Source organism: Gobio gobio (assembly GCF_949357685.1).
Source record: "Gobio gobio genome assembly, chromosome: 1".
Classification (NCBI taxonomy): Eukaryota; Metazoa; Chordata; class Actinopteri; order Cypriniformes; family Gobionidae; genus Gobio; species Gobio gobio.
In genome coordinates this window covers 38,579,371-38,596,739 of record NC_137097.1, presented here as the reverse complement: position 1 = coordinate 38,596,739, position 17,369 = coordinate 38,579,371, and the positions used below count along the sequence as shown (strand labels likewise).

Sequence of the window (17,369 nt, the reverse complement as noted above, 5' to 3'; positions counted from 1 at the left end):
TCTTTATATATCTCTCCCTCTCTCTCCTTGCTGCTATCCTCTCCTCTCCATTCAACTGTTCTCAGCCCCCTACAGTGTGAGGAACCTGACCGAATCCTCACTTACCCAATACGAGCTGGACAGTAAGTCCTGAGATTCGCTCTCGATCTTTCATCAGTGTTTCTGTAGTTATCATTTATACCAGTGTTGAGGGAGCTTCTTCAACTGTACATAACTGAAGTAGTTTAACTGCAGTCAAGCTATTGATGTGATTGATATATGAACTGTTAGCTAAACTATAAATAAAACTGCAATGAAGCTATAACCGGTCAAAAGTTTAGGATAATTATTTTTTATACTTTAATTCAGCCAGGAGGCATTAAACACGTGACAGTAGAATCCTGATAAACAAATGCATCTCAGTTTCCACAACAATATAATGCGGCACAACAGTTAACATTGATAATAATAAAAATAATCATTAATATAGCTGCGAGCATTAATTATCTGGGTTCAAGCACTTTAAGGCCTTTAAGCCAATGCATAAAAAGGTATTATGTTTTATTTAGCAAGCATGCAACCACTTAGATTATAGATGGAAAAGATAATTTACAGCCAATACAGGCAATTTACTAAGGAAATATATATATATTTTTTAATGTTTTTTTTATGTTTTTAACAGTTATAGAGCCACCTATGGTTCAGTCTCCATACAAGTTTGCATGCTTGTTTAGAATCATGGCACATGAGCTCACCTAATTTTGTGAAGTTTTGAGTTTTTTTGTTTGTTTAGGAATTATAGACTTTTATAGTATATTTTGCCACGCCCCTTTTCTAAATAACCCTGATATAGCTTTCCAAAGGGTAAAGTTCAGCATTTTTTAAATAATTATTATATATACAGTGTACTATTATCTGTGTATTATTATATATACATATGTACAGTATATATATACTTTTTTTCTTCTTTTTTAATGCTTTATCATCAAATAGAATGTAAATGTAAAGTTAAAAAACTTAAATTAAAATTAAAGTGATGTGACGTGATGGCCAAGTATGAACCCATACTCACAATTTGTCCTCTGCCAAGGACAAATTTAACCCATCCAAGTTAGTGCACACTCACATAGTAGTGAGTAGTGAACAAGCACACTGCAAACCTACAAGGGTAACTTCCATTTTATATCAGAAGAACATCACTTCACAATAAAATAGAAATTAAAAAAGAGGGAAAAGAGAAAGATAGAAAACAACAGAGAGGGTACATAATTTGTTTTAATTGCTTTGCTATTTTTAGATTTTAAGATAACATCTATGCGCATTTTAATATTCTTCTTAAGCACTGTAAAATTGGGTTTGCCATTTATAAACTATTTATTTATTATAAAATTTGGATTTCATACGTTCATTTCTTATTCAAACAAAATTCTGTCATCCAGCCATCTCCTCCCTTCCTCTTTCGTCATCATCATTTTCACCAAAAATGTATTTTAGGTGGACAGATCCATACAGTACAAAGAACATTAAACACCACATGGAACAAAACAAACCTGTGGCCTGTCACTCACGCCCAGTTTGCCAATGGTATTAAAACTTCAAATTTTCTTTTCTTGGTTTCCTTCGTTGCTTGCCGGGTCTTTCCTTTTGTCATTGGTGATAGTTACCCAAGGCAAGTGAAGTATCGCTGCATTTTGATGTTTTTTTTTGCTTCAATTCAAATGATAAGCGCACCATTATTTATTACACGTATGTTCAAGCCAGCCAGATATGTGCAGATTCTGCGCAATACCCTGTATTTAATATATCATAATGACTCACAAGTTGAGTATTTGCACTAAATCTGCGCAGATTTGGCTTACACAAACTTCCCCAGCAGAGTGAGTGAACCGGAGTGAACATGATAAGTAACCCGCCAAATTGGCTAGTTATTTGACAGCGTTACCCGCCACAGCAGATTTTTTACCCACATTTGGTGGGTTGGTGGGTGTTAATTTAAAACCCTGGTAATATACAATTGTTTACACACTCGTAAAATGCTACATTGCCCTGTTATAGCGCCAACAAGTGGTGCTCCGTAGCGACAGTGAATCGAAATTTCAACGTTATTTTTTGATAATTATTGATATTCCGATTACATAGAATATTTCTGCACTAGACTAGACTAGATTGGTTCCAATCTGGCAAAAACCCTAGGACTAGTTCGCAAAAGTAATTTTTGGACCAAATTCTAAATGGTGGAATTTTTTTTCAAATGAAATCGAAGGTATACATTTTGTTTGTCTTTACCTAAGAATTCCAATGATACAAGACAATTGAGTCTTTGACAAACGGCCTGGAGACTGGAGTAATGATGCTGAAATATTAATGTATAATTAAATTTTTTTATTTAAATAGTTAATAATTAATGTTATTAATGATATTTGTTTCTGTATATCAATACAAATAAAGATATGCACACATGGACTCAAATCTGTAAATAATTTTTCACACCGGTTCTTTTTAATGAAAAGCCGAATCAGGAAACAGTAACTTATTCCTGGAAACGTTACTCTGATTATACTGAAGAACATAGTTAAGTTAACAGCATCGTTAATTTGGGTTAGTTACTCCCCAACACTGCTTTCCAATCATCCATTCCCTCATCCTGCCAAACTCAATCTCTCAACTCCAGAAACGACTCTTTCTCACACCTCGTTTATTTGCTCACACGAGAGCCCAGTCCCATTTGTCTCTCTTCTCACGTCTGACTGTGCCCATTTCTCTCCACACTGTCATTGACTTTTCCTCACAACATCTCACTTCATTGGAACGGGATCATTATGTTTTAGCACCACTTAAGGTTTTATCATGCAATATTGACTAGGGTGTCTATGTGTGCACATTTTCTCCATTGTTCAGATCTGAATAAACACAAGCGCTACGAGATCCGACTGAGCGTGTATAATGCGGTAGGGGAGGGACCTACCAGTTCGCCACAGGAGGTGTTTGTGGGAGAGGCAGGTAAGGACACAAATACTCCTCCTGGATACTCTTAGTCAATATTGTTTTCACAGTCTAATAAAAGCATGTGTCAGTTTTGTCAGTCAGTATAACGTCTAATAAATCAGTTCAAACTGCCTAGGTATTGCTGGAGTCTAGTTTGATCATCTCTCTCTCTCTTTATCTGTCCTCATCAGTGCCCACCGCTCCACCTCAGAGAGTCACTATCCAGTCCTCAACAGCCACTCAGCTTGACGTCACATGGGACCCTCCTCCAGTGGAGGCCCAAAATGGGGATATTCAAGGCTATAAGGTACAGCACTTCAGTGTGCTTCAGCAATTCAAAGATCAATTCAAAACTAAAACAGTGGTTCTTTGAGCGCCCCCTGATGGTGGACAACACAACTGTGGAAATGCTGTGAGTTACCAGAGGAAGTAATTCTGGATTGTCCCTCAGTTCAAACAAGCAAACAAATATCATAATTATTGCTTATTTGACCTAGTCAACATAGCAACATTAGCTATACAAATAACTTGAGTTTAGCGAGGGATGAAAGACAAGTGCGGTGTTTGTGTAACCTGACAAAGCCATTATCAATAATAATAACTATATAAGCGTCCACTGCAGCGCACAATATTGCTCTGCATGTGCTGCATTTTGTCGTCTGCTACACTCTAAAAAAAAAAGTTCTATATGGCACCAAAAATGGTTATTGGCTCGTAATCATAGGGGAAGCTTTTTAAGTGCTATATAGCACCAATTTTGGTGCTTCAGTGGTTCTTCAGCGGTTCTTTGACTAAGGTGCTATATAGCTCCGCTACCATATACAGAACATGTTAAGATATGGTGCTATATAGCACCAAAAGTGGTTCCTCTATGATTAAGACTTTTAGAGTGTACTTTAATGCTTGAGCTCAGCAGGGTGGATTCTGATTGGTCAATGTTTTTATCATTCAACAACTGGAAAAAATTGCTTGAGAAAATTAATCCAATGAATTCTTCTGTGATATGTTGGTTGTGGTGCTGTTCTTTTACATTTACAATGATTTTTAAAACTAAATCTTTATCATTATAAATATTGTCCCTGGTGTGAACGGGCCGCAATGTGCCTCCCTAGAGCTTTTAAGCTCTAACAAAAATTCAAGAGCCTTAGCAACTGCTTAGCAAGGCCTGAGCAATCAATTAGAACACCATCTATCAAAGCCTTAGCAACCACATACCCTAGTAACCGACTAAAACATAAGTAACCAGCAAGGCTTCAAATCCATTAAAATGTCTCTTCAAGCTGGCCAAGAATTCCAAACAGACAACTCTTAAGTAACCTTCACACTTTGAAACCTTTCTTCAGAGTATTCTTCTTCAGAGTACCTTCCAAGTATTCAAACTATAAAAGGCTTATATAACCTTTAAACATCAAACCAATCGTCAAACAGTTTTTACCTTTCAGGCGAGGCTTTTTCAAGCCAATATTCAAAGTTTTTTCTTGACAAACTTTACCTTTTAAGTTGTTTTTGCAGTTTGTTTTGATGCCACTAGTGTTGCATAAATTACACACTGCAATTTTAAAGGTGCAGTAAGCGATTTTCGAAAAACTCTGTTGAAAGTGCATGAGACCAATCACCCCAACAAACTTGTAGCCAATCAGCAGTAGGGGGCGTGTCCACCCATGATGGGGGAGGAGAGTAAGCTGAGCAAGAGGGAGATTTGTAGAAAATAGAGATGCTGAGAGAGAGCGACATTACACAAGAGAAAGGCTCAGAGGAATATAATGGAAAAAGAAGGTTTATGATCAGGCAAGAGCTTTAGGACCTGCATTAATATTAGAAAAGATTTCCAGAGCTGGAGAGGCTTTTGCTGGAAGGCCTGAAATCAGTCGCCGAGGTTGTGTTGTTTCTGCTCCATACATGAGTAAAATGGTTTTGAGTCTGTGCTGCTGGCGACTAACATCAGATTCTTGCTTGTATATACTCTTGTGTACTGTATGTTAATTTTTGTGCTTCCTTGTCGTTTGTTCGTCATCTTCGCTTTATTTTTCGCAAAGCATTATTTTGGTTCGCTTCAGCAACGATAAAGAGACATCCACTCTTGCATAATGTGTTCATGCATTTTGGGGGCAGAGGGAGAGGGGTGTGTTTGTTTGGGGTGATAACAAATATCAACAGTGTTCAACAAAATTTTGAAAAATCGCATACTGCACCTTTAAACATGTTGACATGAGACTAGTGTGACTACTGAAAATCAAACCATTCAAAATAAACCACAACAAGCATGAAAATAAGCCGAAACAACAACAAAAAAAAAATTATCAATTCTTTATGTTTCTTGCTTACAATTTAAATAAGAACTAGAAAGTGCATATGGGTCAATGACAAATAAGGTTTTTAAGATAAAACAGTTTTAAAGTGCATTTTTATGTCCAAAGAATGTATGCTGTTGATTCATATTGGTTTTACAGCTTTTAAGACAGCATTCATTTATTATTAAACAAGATTACTGATTTTACCACCCAGAAAATGTCAGGTGGTGCGATCATATATTCATTTAAAATAATATACATATATACAATATACATATGAATCATTGTAGTGTCTAAAATGCATATCACATGGTAAATTCCCTTTCCATTTCTTTATGTATTGCCCTTTTAGTCCAATTCATATAAATGGACACTTTTCTATGTGTTCAAACATCCAATTTTCCATAAGGAGTTTTTAGGTTTTGTTTTTAACTGTAAAAATGTTTTGTATACATTATATAACGGTTTACAGTTATATTTCTTCATGTTGCTATTACAGTGGGAATTGATACTTTTAAATGTAAATTTGCTGGTCGCACCACCTGACATTTCAAACTCAATATGACAAACTCAAACCATATGTTCGGACAGTTGCAGCACCGGACATTTTTGGTCTTTCAAACACCACAACTCAAAAAGTCAATTGAATTTCTTATAAAGGTACTATTGTAGATCAATTTGATGTATGACATGTTTTTATTACAATTCTTTTTAGGAAGATAATGAATTCAGACACAAAAAATACATGTCATGTCATTGACCCATATGTCTATAGATGCTCTAAATGCCCATTCACACCAAGGACAATAACTTGAATGATAATTAAAGTTTTAATATTCATTCTAATTCAATGAGAATAGGAAAGTCACGTCAGAACAATTTTTCCCCAGCTGATCAACAATAAAAACAGTGACAGCCTATCAGAATTCACCCGACTTTAACAAGATCAAGGTTATAATAAACAACGTTATTGTGCATTGGTTTGGATGCTAATATAATTATCATTATATTTATAGTTATTGTTGTTGGTGTGAACAGGCCTTAAACAAGCCCACATTCTTGCACAAATAGGCTACTATTATATTATAATAGAATAGCATAATGACTAGGTGACTAAGTGATACTTAGTCTGATAGACTGATTTAATCAGACATGGCGCTTGGTCTGAAAGGTTTGAGGACTGCTGCTCTAAAATATTAAGCTTAATAGCCTATCAGATTTACATCTTCCGAAATTATTAATTTGTGCGATTTGTCTTGCTAGATTTATCACTGGGAGTTTCAGCTGCAGAATGAGACTGAGCGACTCCGCACTCTCTTCCTGCCGGAGCTGAGCGTGAAGCTGAAGAACTTGACTGGCTACACCACCTACATGATCAGCGTTGCTGCCTTCAACGCCGCAGGGGACGGCCCGCGCTCGCTGCCCACCAGAGGGCGCACTCAGCAAGCAGGTGATCCGTGGGACTCAAGTCAATGCAAAATACATCAATCAACAACCAATGAAGTGACCTTCATGCTAAACCCGCTTTGGGAGAATGGTCGTGATCTTTGATCCCACTGTTTTCTCAACGTTCCCTGCTGGAAAGGTTATTCATTTTCAATTGGACGGATCACATCATATTGATTGCATGAGGAGTATAGTGCTAGATTATGAAGGAAATGGGCTGTCTCTGAATATTGGGGGGTATTCTGTTGGAACGGAAGCGCATGACAGTTCGTTTAGGACAGGGAGCTGGGAACTGAGTTGGAGAAAATGGGCCACATATTGGGGAAGTGCTTTTGGCAGGTCAGCATAAGAAGAACTGTGTTCCAAGCGATTGAGAAAAGTTAATTCAGTCTTTTCCGCTCCCTTAAAGACTGTGACAGTGTAGTGTGGAAGTAACAATGAGAACAGTACAGGCGAGACTGAATCTTGGCTCAGCTTACCCTAAGACACTGGGAGATGAGCCAACACAAGCCTCCATGCCAATCTTCCGGAGGGCAAACTAATTCCTTACATTACTGCAACATTACCCTGGCCTCTCACAGCAGAAGAGTGCTTAAATATACATGTGCTGAAAATAACTTTTTAAGGTTTTCTAAATTTAAATGTGTCCAGGGTCAAGAATATATTTTGCCACACCTGCTAGATAGTGCGTGAATTGAGAAAAAATTATAAATAATACAGTATAAAATAAAAGAAAGAAAGAAATATTTCTTACCAGCATTATTAATTACAACTTTCATTATATAGTGTATATATTGAGGTCAGTTTTTTTTTGTAAAAATAAAATATATACATATATAGTATATACTTTTATTCAGCAAGGATGCATTAATCAAAAACGACAATACAGAAATGTATAATGATAAAGATTTATATTTCAAATAAGTACTGTTCTAACTTTCTATTCATTATAATAAATAGATTCTTCTATTTATTTTATATTTATATTATCATATTTATCAAAGAATCCTTCAAACATGCAAATAATATACTGTATCTGGGTGTCCACAAAAAAAATAAAAAATAAAAAAATATATATATATATATTAAAATAGAAACAGTTTTTGAAAATCATTGAAAAATGCCAATCCCAAACTTTTGAATGCAAGTGTATGATAATGGAAATACTTTTTTATACCATACATCATACACAGACTCTTAGTTTTTCTGTGAAATTGCACCTGTTAAAAACATGTGTATACTTATTGTTTCTTTCCATTACTTTTATTTTGGTAGCTAAGGCCAAGAAAAAATCCTGATACATGTATTGCCTGAGGTAAAAGCTGTTTTACGTTTTTTTTTCTTTTTCTGAAGCATCTTTTTTCAAAAGACATGCAACAGATTTTGACTTTAGTAGACTCACATCACCTACTGCAGTAAAATTCTGATTATTGATCTAAATTTTTATTTATACCATGTATTATGTTCCAGTTCTTAATACAGTTACCAACCAACTGCAAGTAACTGTTTTATTTACTCACCAAGGTCCATTTTTACTCGCGTTTTGTTCTTGGCAAACGTTAATTTTGGGCCCTGGCTAGATCTATTGAAATCAAACAATCATAATGCACGTTCATGAAACCGTGTTAGATGTTTAATGAGAGCTCTTTTACTCCACAGCTCCAAGCGCTCCCAATTTTATCCACTTTAGTGAACTCACCACTACCTCGGTCAACATGTCCTGGGGTGAGCCCAAGCAGCCCAATGGCATCGTGGAGGGATACCGTGTGGTCTACGAGCCCTGCACGCCTGTGGATGGTGAGAAACTACACCACACTAAAAGCAAATTATTGAGGTAGCAGTCAGTCAGCAGCTGATTTACACCATTTTAGGCCTGTCATGCTTTTTTAAACTTACACATGTCTGAAATTTGCTCTCCAAATGTGTTCAAGATGAGTTTTTTTTTGGCGTGCAATGAATGGCATTCCTCTGGGAAGCTTCCCTCCCTTTGCCCTGTTATTGAGCAAGGCATGGTTAAAAAATTGCCAAGTGTGGTGCATTGGCCAAATTCCACCGTAATTGGGATCAGAGAGGGAATTACTGTGGTCCCATTATGGCTCCAGAGTGGTCAAGCCTTCGGGGGAAAACCAGATGTGCTGGGCTGCTGTTTACCAAGGGCCCGTATCTGGAAGATACGCTTCAAAGAAAAAAGCCCAACTTTCTTTGTTAGTTTAACCCCTAGAGCATGACCTTGTGCAGTGTTCACACGTAAATGCGAATTTGAGTATAAAACTCTGAAAGCAACGCCTGCGTTTGCAAAGCAACAAAAGAATAGTATTAATGTGTAATTTAAACCTTAAATGCATGAATGTTTCGCCCATCATTATTACATATTGGGGTCTTTAGCGACCCGGATCTATATCTAACATAGATAGATCTCTACCTGTCGCGATATTATAAAACTCACCTGATATTAGAGTAACAATTACAGAAACCATCATCACTGGCCTCATCAGAGCTCATTTCCCAGTACATTCAGCATCTGCCTCATATTCACCATCTCAAACATATTAAAAAAACTATCATTTTCAACATCTTCAAAATCAATGTTGAGCGCTGACAGCTTCTTCACCAGATCCAGCATCAAGTGACAGTGACAGTAATATTTGAATAGTGTTCAGTTCTTGCTCTGCAGTAAATCTCTGAGCCATTTCAAGTTTTGCTGATGATTCTTTCTATTCTTTTGTTTTCTGCCTGCGGTAACTATGAGTGAAACGTCACTTCATCATTGTGTATCAGACATAACAGACAAGACAGGTGAATTGCACTTATTCAGTAATAAAATATTCAATTATTGTTGTGCAAAATAAATATACTGTTACTAACCCCGGGCCGTTAGCAACCCTATACAACCCTATAAAATTTTTTCAAAAATGAATGGGAAAACGGGAAATGGGGAAAATGGGCATTGTTTTAATAATTGTATTCTTTTTTTCTTGTTATATTGATATAACTTGTTATTATATAATACATTGACTGAGGAATACTAAGAAGGTTGATGTATAACTTTAAAAAAATAATGAGGAGGAGGGTAATCATAAAGTAAATGCTGCATCAGAAACACTTTGCCATTTTAGTGACACCGAGAGCACTAAAACATCTTGTTTTCTTTCAGTAACCCACTGGATTCAGTGCATCAACACATGCCATGTTCAGGAATACTGTGAACACACTGAATACAGTAAACATTACAGCTGCCTGTTTTTAGAAAATGTAGAAGATCAACCAAGTATGCATACAGAAAATCTGGATACTACTGCATACATTTGCATAGTATTCAAAATATAGCTATAGTCACTGTGCAACATGAAGGTTGCTTTAAATTTAAACAGAACAGAAATGACGGTTAAACGGAAAACAAGACCATGTCACAAGTCAGTATGCAAATGGTTATAAGAAAGAAAACAATACTTTTTCAATATGCAAATATTAAGATGAATCATGAATACCAGATAGATGGATGCTGAACATTCTATCAATATAAGTCAATGGAGCATTTTCAAACATTAACTCTTTCCACGACATCATTTTTGATCATTTCACAAAAGCAACATTTTGAGCAAAAAGCTGAGAAAATCACATTTTTGTCAAAGACTACATTCAGATCAGATTCATAACAATGACTAAACCACAGATGGAGTAGATTGAGTCCATCAACACCCCACGGCGCCACAGTCCTAGACCTCATCCTGGGTCCTTTCATTCGGTAACATAGGCAGTTTTGATTTATATGCTGTTTAATATTGCGCGTTATTTTACATATGCATCTGCTTACATATGCTATCGCTTGTTTCTGCTTCTATATCATCTGTGTTTTGATTCGGAGATTCTTTATTCTGAAGATACATAAAAGCACCCCCTACCACATAACGGTGAAACCATGGAAAGCCGGAAAATTACGTCAATGGCAGAAAAATGTTGTCTCATAAATGACGGAAATTTCTGTCAATGGCGGGGAAAGAGTTCATTTGAAGATGTTTTTTGAATGTTTTGAAATAAGTCTTAAATTTTTTTTAAATGGTAAAAGGTCAAAAGCTGTATACTGGGTAAACCCAGCCTGATCTACCGGCAATTTTGTTTTCGCCCCGCAAGTCAGTCTGGAAACCTGTACATTAATTTCTACTGCTTCTGTTACACTTTTGTGGGAACCAATCACAGACTGGCTTTTATCCACCTGGCATGCTATTGGCGGGTGTAACATGATGACGGATAGAGAAGCGGCGTTGATCACGCCTCTTGTGGTCTGATTGGTTGAAGGAATATCCAATTGAGTACAGAGTCATTTAAAATATGCTCGTTCATCACGCCTCTTGTGCAGTAGAAAATACATAGCAGACTCCCCAGACCAATGTTCAATCTTAAATTGAGCTTGGTCTGGTGATAGCAGATAACAAAAGCTGTGTAATAATTAGTGTTTGTATGTTAGTGTTTTACTCTAGCATGGTATCTAGAGTTTGAGTGTTTCCTCTACAGACTCCTCTCCTCACACTTCAGGTGTCAGTAAGATTGTCACAGTGGATGTGAAGGGCAGCGCCCCCTTGTGGATGAAAATCAAGGATCTGGCAGATGGAGTGACCTACAACTTCCGCATCCGTGCTAAAACCCTTACCTATGGACCAGAGGTCGAGGCCAACATCACCACTGGCCCCGGAGAAGGTCTTGCTTCCTCACATTTAGCCATGTTTTCTATTTTGTAACACCAATAAATCTAAAGCTCAAGAGTCTTATTGCCCTATTTCACGATACAGGTGCTCCGGGACCTCCGGGAGAGCCATTTATCTCTCGTTACGGCTCGGCCCTCACTCTCCACTGGTCCAGTGGTGACCCCGGCCGTGCTCCCATCACACGCTATGTTATAGAGGCAAGACCATCTGGTGAGTTGAAGAAACAGAAATTGTTTAGAAACGCAGAATTTAATGTCATTACAGAGGGAATAATGGCATCTCACCACCAACAGATGAAGGTCTGTGGGATATTCTAATCAAAGACATCCCTAAAGAGGTGACATCATACACTCTTAACCTGGATACTCTCAGAGAAGGGGTCACCTATGACTTCCGTGTCATCGCGGTGAATGACTATGGCTACGGTTCTCCAAGTGCCCCTTCTCCTTCAATATCAGGTGAGTGAACTTGAACAAGCATGCCAGAAAGCCTAAACACTTTCGTGTTTCATTGTGGAAACCCATTTTTCTGCTTCTTTTCTCTTTTTACCAGCCCAAAAGGTCTCCCCCTTTTATGAGGAATGGTGGTTTCTGGTGGTTATTGCTCTCGTGGGCCTCATTTTCATCCTTCTGCTCATCTTCATCCTCATCATTCGAGGTCAGAGCAAAAAATACACCAAGAAAACAGACTCAGGTGGGTTGATAAGCCAAAAACACTCAAAATAGATCCATAATGTCTCTCGATTTCCCTGATTGTGCTGTCTCTTTCTGCTGACTCACGTGACTAATGTGAGATGGACTCAAATTTAGCTCTATTTTCCCATCACTGGTGGGTATCGCTATGGTGCTCTGGGAAAAAGTGATTTTCCACTTGAGAGATGCACAAAGAATCAATAGCAGTGTGTGTTTGCTTCATTTGGTTGTGGTCATTGCTATCAAAATGATTGCTGACTCATTTGCCTGCTTCAGAGGGAGGCAGTCTGCTGCTCCAAGCAAAATTACATCCCTCATCATCTCATGTCTTCTCTCAGCTTGGGAAAGAAGGTGACCGTCAAGTCTTTTCTCACTATTCTTGATTTAGTTCCAAACAAAACTCAAGAAATGGGCATGTAAAGCTGTGGAAAAGCGGGAGAGTAGAGGGTGGGAAAAAGTGAGACAACAACCAATAAAACACAGACCTGGAACTCACTCACTATACAGACTATAATAATATAAAATATTAATTTTAAATATCACACACACACACACACACACACACACACACACACACACACACACACACACACACACACACACACACGCACAAAACACAGAGTTGAGGGCACCTTGATGCACTTTAAAAATCTAACCCTAGCTAAATGACAACAAACTCTCAAGAACGAACGAGAAATGCATAAGAATATTTAAAGTCCTCATGAAATCAAAATTGATCTTATTGAATTTGTTAGCCCACATTACAGGTCTTAGGGTGAACAACTAATCCGTGCAAGTTAATACACAGAAAAAAATTGTTTGCCGCTGTAATCTTTAATCAAAATCTGAAAAGTAACTTCCGGTCTTGAATGGCGTTCCCTTTCCGATGACGACTGTGTGACGGCTTGGGTTTGAATACCCTTAACCACTCCCCTCCAACCGTTAGTCTGCTATGAGCGAGAGATGGAGAGGAGGAGTGCTGAAGTAAAACCCTGCCCTCTATTCAATATTCCGCTTCACTTGGAAATACATCACAGCACTGAAATAAAGTCAGTTGCAACTTCCGGTTCACTGGGACTTTAAAAGGTCTAATAATATACAGTATGTAATAATAATAAGTCTATTAATAGACTTTAATAATAATATCAATTTAACGAAGAAAGAATAGATGCATAGTTACTTTTTTGTCCATTTTTCTTTGAATTGTCAGTCTACATTAATTGTCTTCTGTGTATCAGAATAATTCCTCATGTCATCACGTTCATGATCAAAAGTATCAGTATCCTTAGTTGCACATTTATTTCATGTGAAGACATGATTAAATATGTGTGCATACACATGAGTATATGAAATATGTCCATAAAAACTTGAAACGTCCATATATGCTCTATGATCTACCTTGCGAGCGTTGTTAAACTCATCGGGGTGTTCCACATAGAAAACCTCTCTCATGCACGCTCCGTGTGTTGTTTTATACTACATATTGTTACAGTCAAATTTTCCATGTGTTGGTAGCCAAACTCCAGCTCTGACACCATTGTGGGAAAATGAAACTACACTTTTGTGCTACTGTGTTGAAGAAATGTACACTTGCACACATGTGTCCTACCGCAGCACTGAACAGGCAGAGGTGAAGGAACAGGACTGTGACGTTTAAATTATCTGCTGTAATGCGATCTCATGCATATACTACAGCGTAGTGATTGGATTGAAGCGCTCAGAACTGGATCACGTAAAATCGTGCCCATAGCCAATCACACACTCCGGATCCACGCATCCACACTTCAACCCGGAAGAACAAAACTGCTCTGAAAAACGCAAAAATGTCCACTTATTGTTAAAATGTGCTTTTAGTGTTTTCAGTGATGTGCAGCCTGTACATCTGATCACATCTCAAAAAATGTGCTTAGGGGTTTAATGACACTTTAAGGCTGTGGCAACTAGGGGTGACGGTGTAGAACACGTGGCAAAACCTGAGCTGACAGATGCTCAACATCTGTCCGACGTTGTTGACGGCCGAACTTTAGCTTGGTGTGTCACGGCTGTTAAAAAAGAGCAATTCTTTATGACTTACCCAACCCTTTATTTCCAATTGAATTGATTAAAAAAGCATGTGCATTTACTCTGAGAAGTTGCATAAAGCCACCCAGTGAGAGCTTGTCAGATCAAGAAAGTTCTAGTTTTGGTTATGGACTGTGGGCTCCATGCATGTTGCATCTGTCTGCTTAGAGTTCTGGGGAGGTCGAGTTGCGTGCTGATCTGTGAGTGTGGGAGGGATTCTCACATGGCTGCCTCGGTCAGTGCTTAGTGCTGTGCCAGGGTCAGTAAACATGGTTGTGGATGTGTGAGGAGCACAAGGGAAGTGTTTGTGTAGGACACAAAGGGCTTTTCTCAAGATACTCCCCACTCACCCGGCTCCGTTCGGTCCTGATCTATTGGTGCCGGTTTGTTTTACTGAAGCCCAGTGAGGGAAGAAGTTCTGCAAGGTGGGAGATCACACTGTTCCATCTAGGCAGAGAGGTCACTGATCTCCTCACCTCCCTGAAATCACACTTCAGTGAGACCCTGAGCCTTTGAGATCAGAGGTCTTCTGACTTTAGAAGATGTGTGCTGGATGACCTAGTGAGATTTGACTTGCCTAGCTGCCATGGTCACGTACACAAGGTCAAAGCCAGAGCCATACCACTAGAGATCAGTCGTTCGAGATCTGGGCTGGCAGGCCCGTAAGGTTGTTGGGATCAAGTGAGATATGTATTTTAATAAAAATATGATGAAGTTTTTGCTTGTTTGTTTGTTTTTTAGTTGAATTTAGGATGGATGGATGGGTGGATATTTCTGCCACTTTTGTCAAGATCCTAATAGATTGTCTTCTTATCTCTGTCTGTAGGTGCCCACTCGAACTGCACATCTCTGCCCCTATCCCATGGAGAGATGGTGCGGCTGGATGAAGGACGCTTCCCTGCCCTGGAGCTCAACAACCGTCGACTCTCTGTCAAAAATTCCTTCTGCCGTAAGAACGGAATCTACACCCGGTTAGTATATATGTATGAAAATTGATTTCAATTCATCATATACATACACTGTGATATCACGTCACATAGAGCCTGCAACAGTTCCCGCTCTGCTAATGTGATGTTTTTTCTGGAAATTTTCTTTGGGGTAAACACTGTCAGTATTCTGTTCAGGACATTATTTGCACAATGGGTTTAATTCCCAAATGGCTACCAACAAAGAGCCAGAGAGGAATGTATTCTGTCCACACACAGAGATTTGGCCCAGCCGATGATTTAAATTCTACTACAGGCATCCTTTAAATGGATTGAGTTGGCATGGATTTTAATGACAGTCGCTCTTTTCAAATTTCCAACTGCAATCTGTCAGCTGAAAGAACACACCAGAATGTGGAAGTTGGACCACTCAGTCAGACCTCCCTCCTTTGTGTCTTATTGACATTCAAAGTGCATTCTGTAGAAATTGACTATTTATGTAAGCTGCTTCAACAAAGCATCTTTCTTCACATGCTCTTGCGCTTAGATCAGACATTCATGATGGTCATACCATGTCCCTGGTTGCTTGAGGACCAAGAGAAAGATCTTCAAGGCTGTGAGTTATTTAATGACAGTTAGGGGGTTTCACGTTTTTAAGGACTTTTATAAACCAATTTGGAGTCGACATCACGATTACATCATTTGCAGCTGCGCGCACAAAAAAACAGTGGTAACAAGTGGAGGAAAATGGGCAAAATCCACGGAATAAGAGAAAAAATGTCTTGTTGTGCCTTTGGATGTCAGAATCAGAATGCAAAAAAGACTAAACTAAAGCTAAACGCAGACTGGACTGATGAAACCTGCGTTGATAAAAAGCTTTACTATTAAAGCATGGATTTGATGTAAACAATAGATCTGCATAATATTCACATATGCAGTTCATAGGGGCATAATAGCTTTGCAGTTACAGCATGAAATAATATTTAAACCTAGAACTTTTTTATAAAGGAAACATTTAAACATAACATTTTTAGGTCTATCTCATAATTCTGACTTTTTTTCTTGCAATTGCAAGTTGATATCACAATTTTGAAGGGGATAGGTCATAATTGGGGGATATAAACACAATTCTGAGGGGAAAAAGACAGAATTATTTATATCTTGCAATTCTGATATTTTTTCGTATAATATAAACTTGGAAATGCGAGATAGAAAGTCAAAATTGTGAGAGATAAACTCGAAATGACCTTTTTATTGTTTTATTACATGGCTTCCATTGAGTGCTACTGCAGAACGGTCAGCTACTTGCTAACAGCTACTTGCTCCGCCCACAAAACACGTCATTGATGTTTGCAAACACCCAAATGGTCTATAGGTAATTCTCTGGGCACAGTTTTTTTCTGAGGCTTGCCACAGGCAACCCAAACTATATATTATATCACTTCTAGCACATTTAGCCAAACATCAGCCAAAACTTGGAAGTTATTATTATCTATAATATATTGATTATTAATGACAGTTTTTTAAGGTTTTGTCAGTGTATTATCTGATACGGATCATAACACTGTTCTGACCAGTTGTTCTAACCGATCCAACATGTTTACACACTGCAAGCCAATCAGAGTATATTTGGTGTTTAGTTTGCACTTATGTGGACCAAAATTTTGGACCAATGATATTTCATGGTGGGTGGAGCTACGCCATGTGACGCTCGCAGAAAGAGAAATTAAAATAATTATGTTGCTATAATTATCTAATTGGGCGAATGTGACCAGGTTGCATATTTTCATTAACCATGTCAGACTTGCAATGCAATATGTAGAATTAAAACAGTTTAGTACATTTATCTCATCCTTAAATGGCATTCAAGCCTTAATTGTCGGGGTCAGACCACCCTCAAACCCTTCTGTAGCTCACGCCCTGCTTCAGGACTTCTGCAGACACTTTGGATTTGGACATATTTGCATGAACAGTGTAAAATAATGGTCCACAGCATTCTCGTTGTTTTAATTAACTAAAGTTTCTTTACGAAGGAGTCTGAAGGCTACTTAATGTGATTGGTTGAAGGGATGGGTCTGCTTCAAGCTTCCTCTGGTGGTAATTGGAGAAGCCGCTGTGCGCCCATTATACTGGAATGTGCTGGGGGGTTTATGCTGGTCCTCTGCCCAGATGCAGAGGCCCAGGGTTGGGATCAAGGAGCCTGGGCGCCGAAGGACTTCCACTTTGGATGCAGTCCTGCTAATGAGCTCCCATCAAGATTGAGCCACGAGAGATATCTTTGATTGA

At 38.3% G+C, this 17,369-nt stretch overlaps 1 protein-coding gene across 1 annotated transcript in view; it reads left to right on the top strand.

Moving 5' to 3' along the window:
- The window catches only part of sdk2a (sidekick cell adhesion molecule 2a), a gene marked incomplete at its 3' end in the record, with an annotated part of 72,726 nt that overhangs the window by 47,722 nt on the left and 7,635 nt on the right, over positions 1-17,369 (top strand). The window contains exons 33-42 of the mRNA XM_079818134.1: positions 66-122; positions 2,878-2,979; positions 3,156-3,271; positions 6,519-6,705; positions 8,361-8,498; positions 11,235-11,396; positions 11,489-11,614; positions 11,698-11,862; positions 11,957-12,097; positions 14,984-15,128. Of these exons, the coding sequence (XP_079674260.1) occupies positions 66-122; positions 2,878-2,979; positions 3,156-3,271; positions 6,519-6,705; positions 8,361-8,498; positions 11,235-11,396; positions 11,489-11,614; positions 11,698-11,862; positions 11,957-12,097; positions 14,984-15,128 (1,339 nt within the window). The remainder of the gene's footprint in view (positions 1-65; positions 123-2,877; positions 2,980-3,155; positions 3,272-6,518; positions 6,706-8,360; positions 8,499-11,234; positions 11,397-11,488; positions 11,615-11,697; positions 11,863-11,956; positions 12,098-14,983; positions 15,129-17,369) is intronic.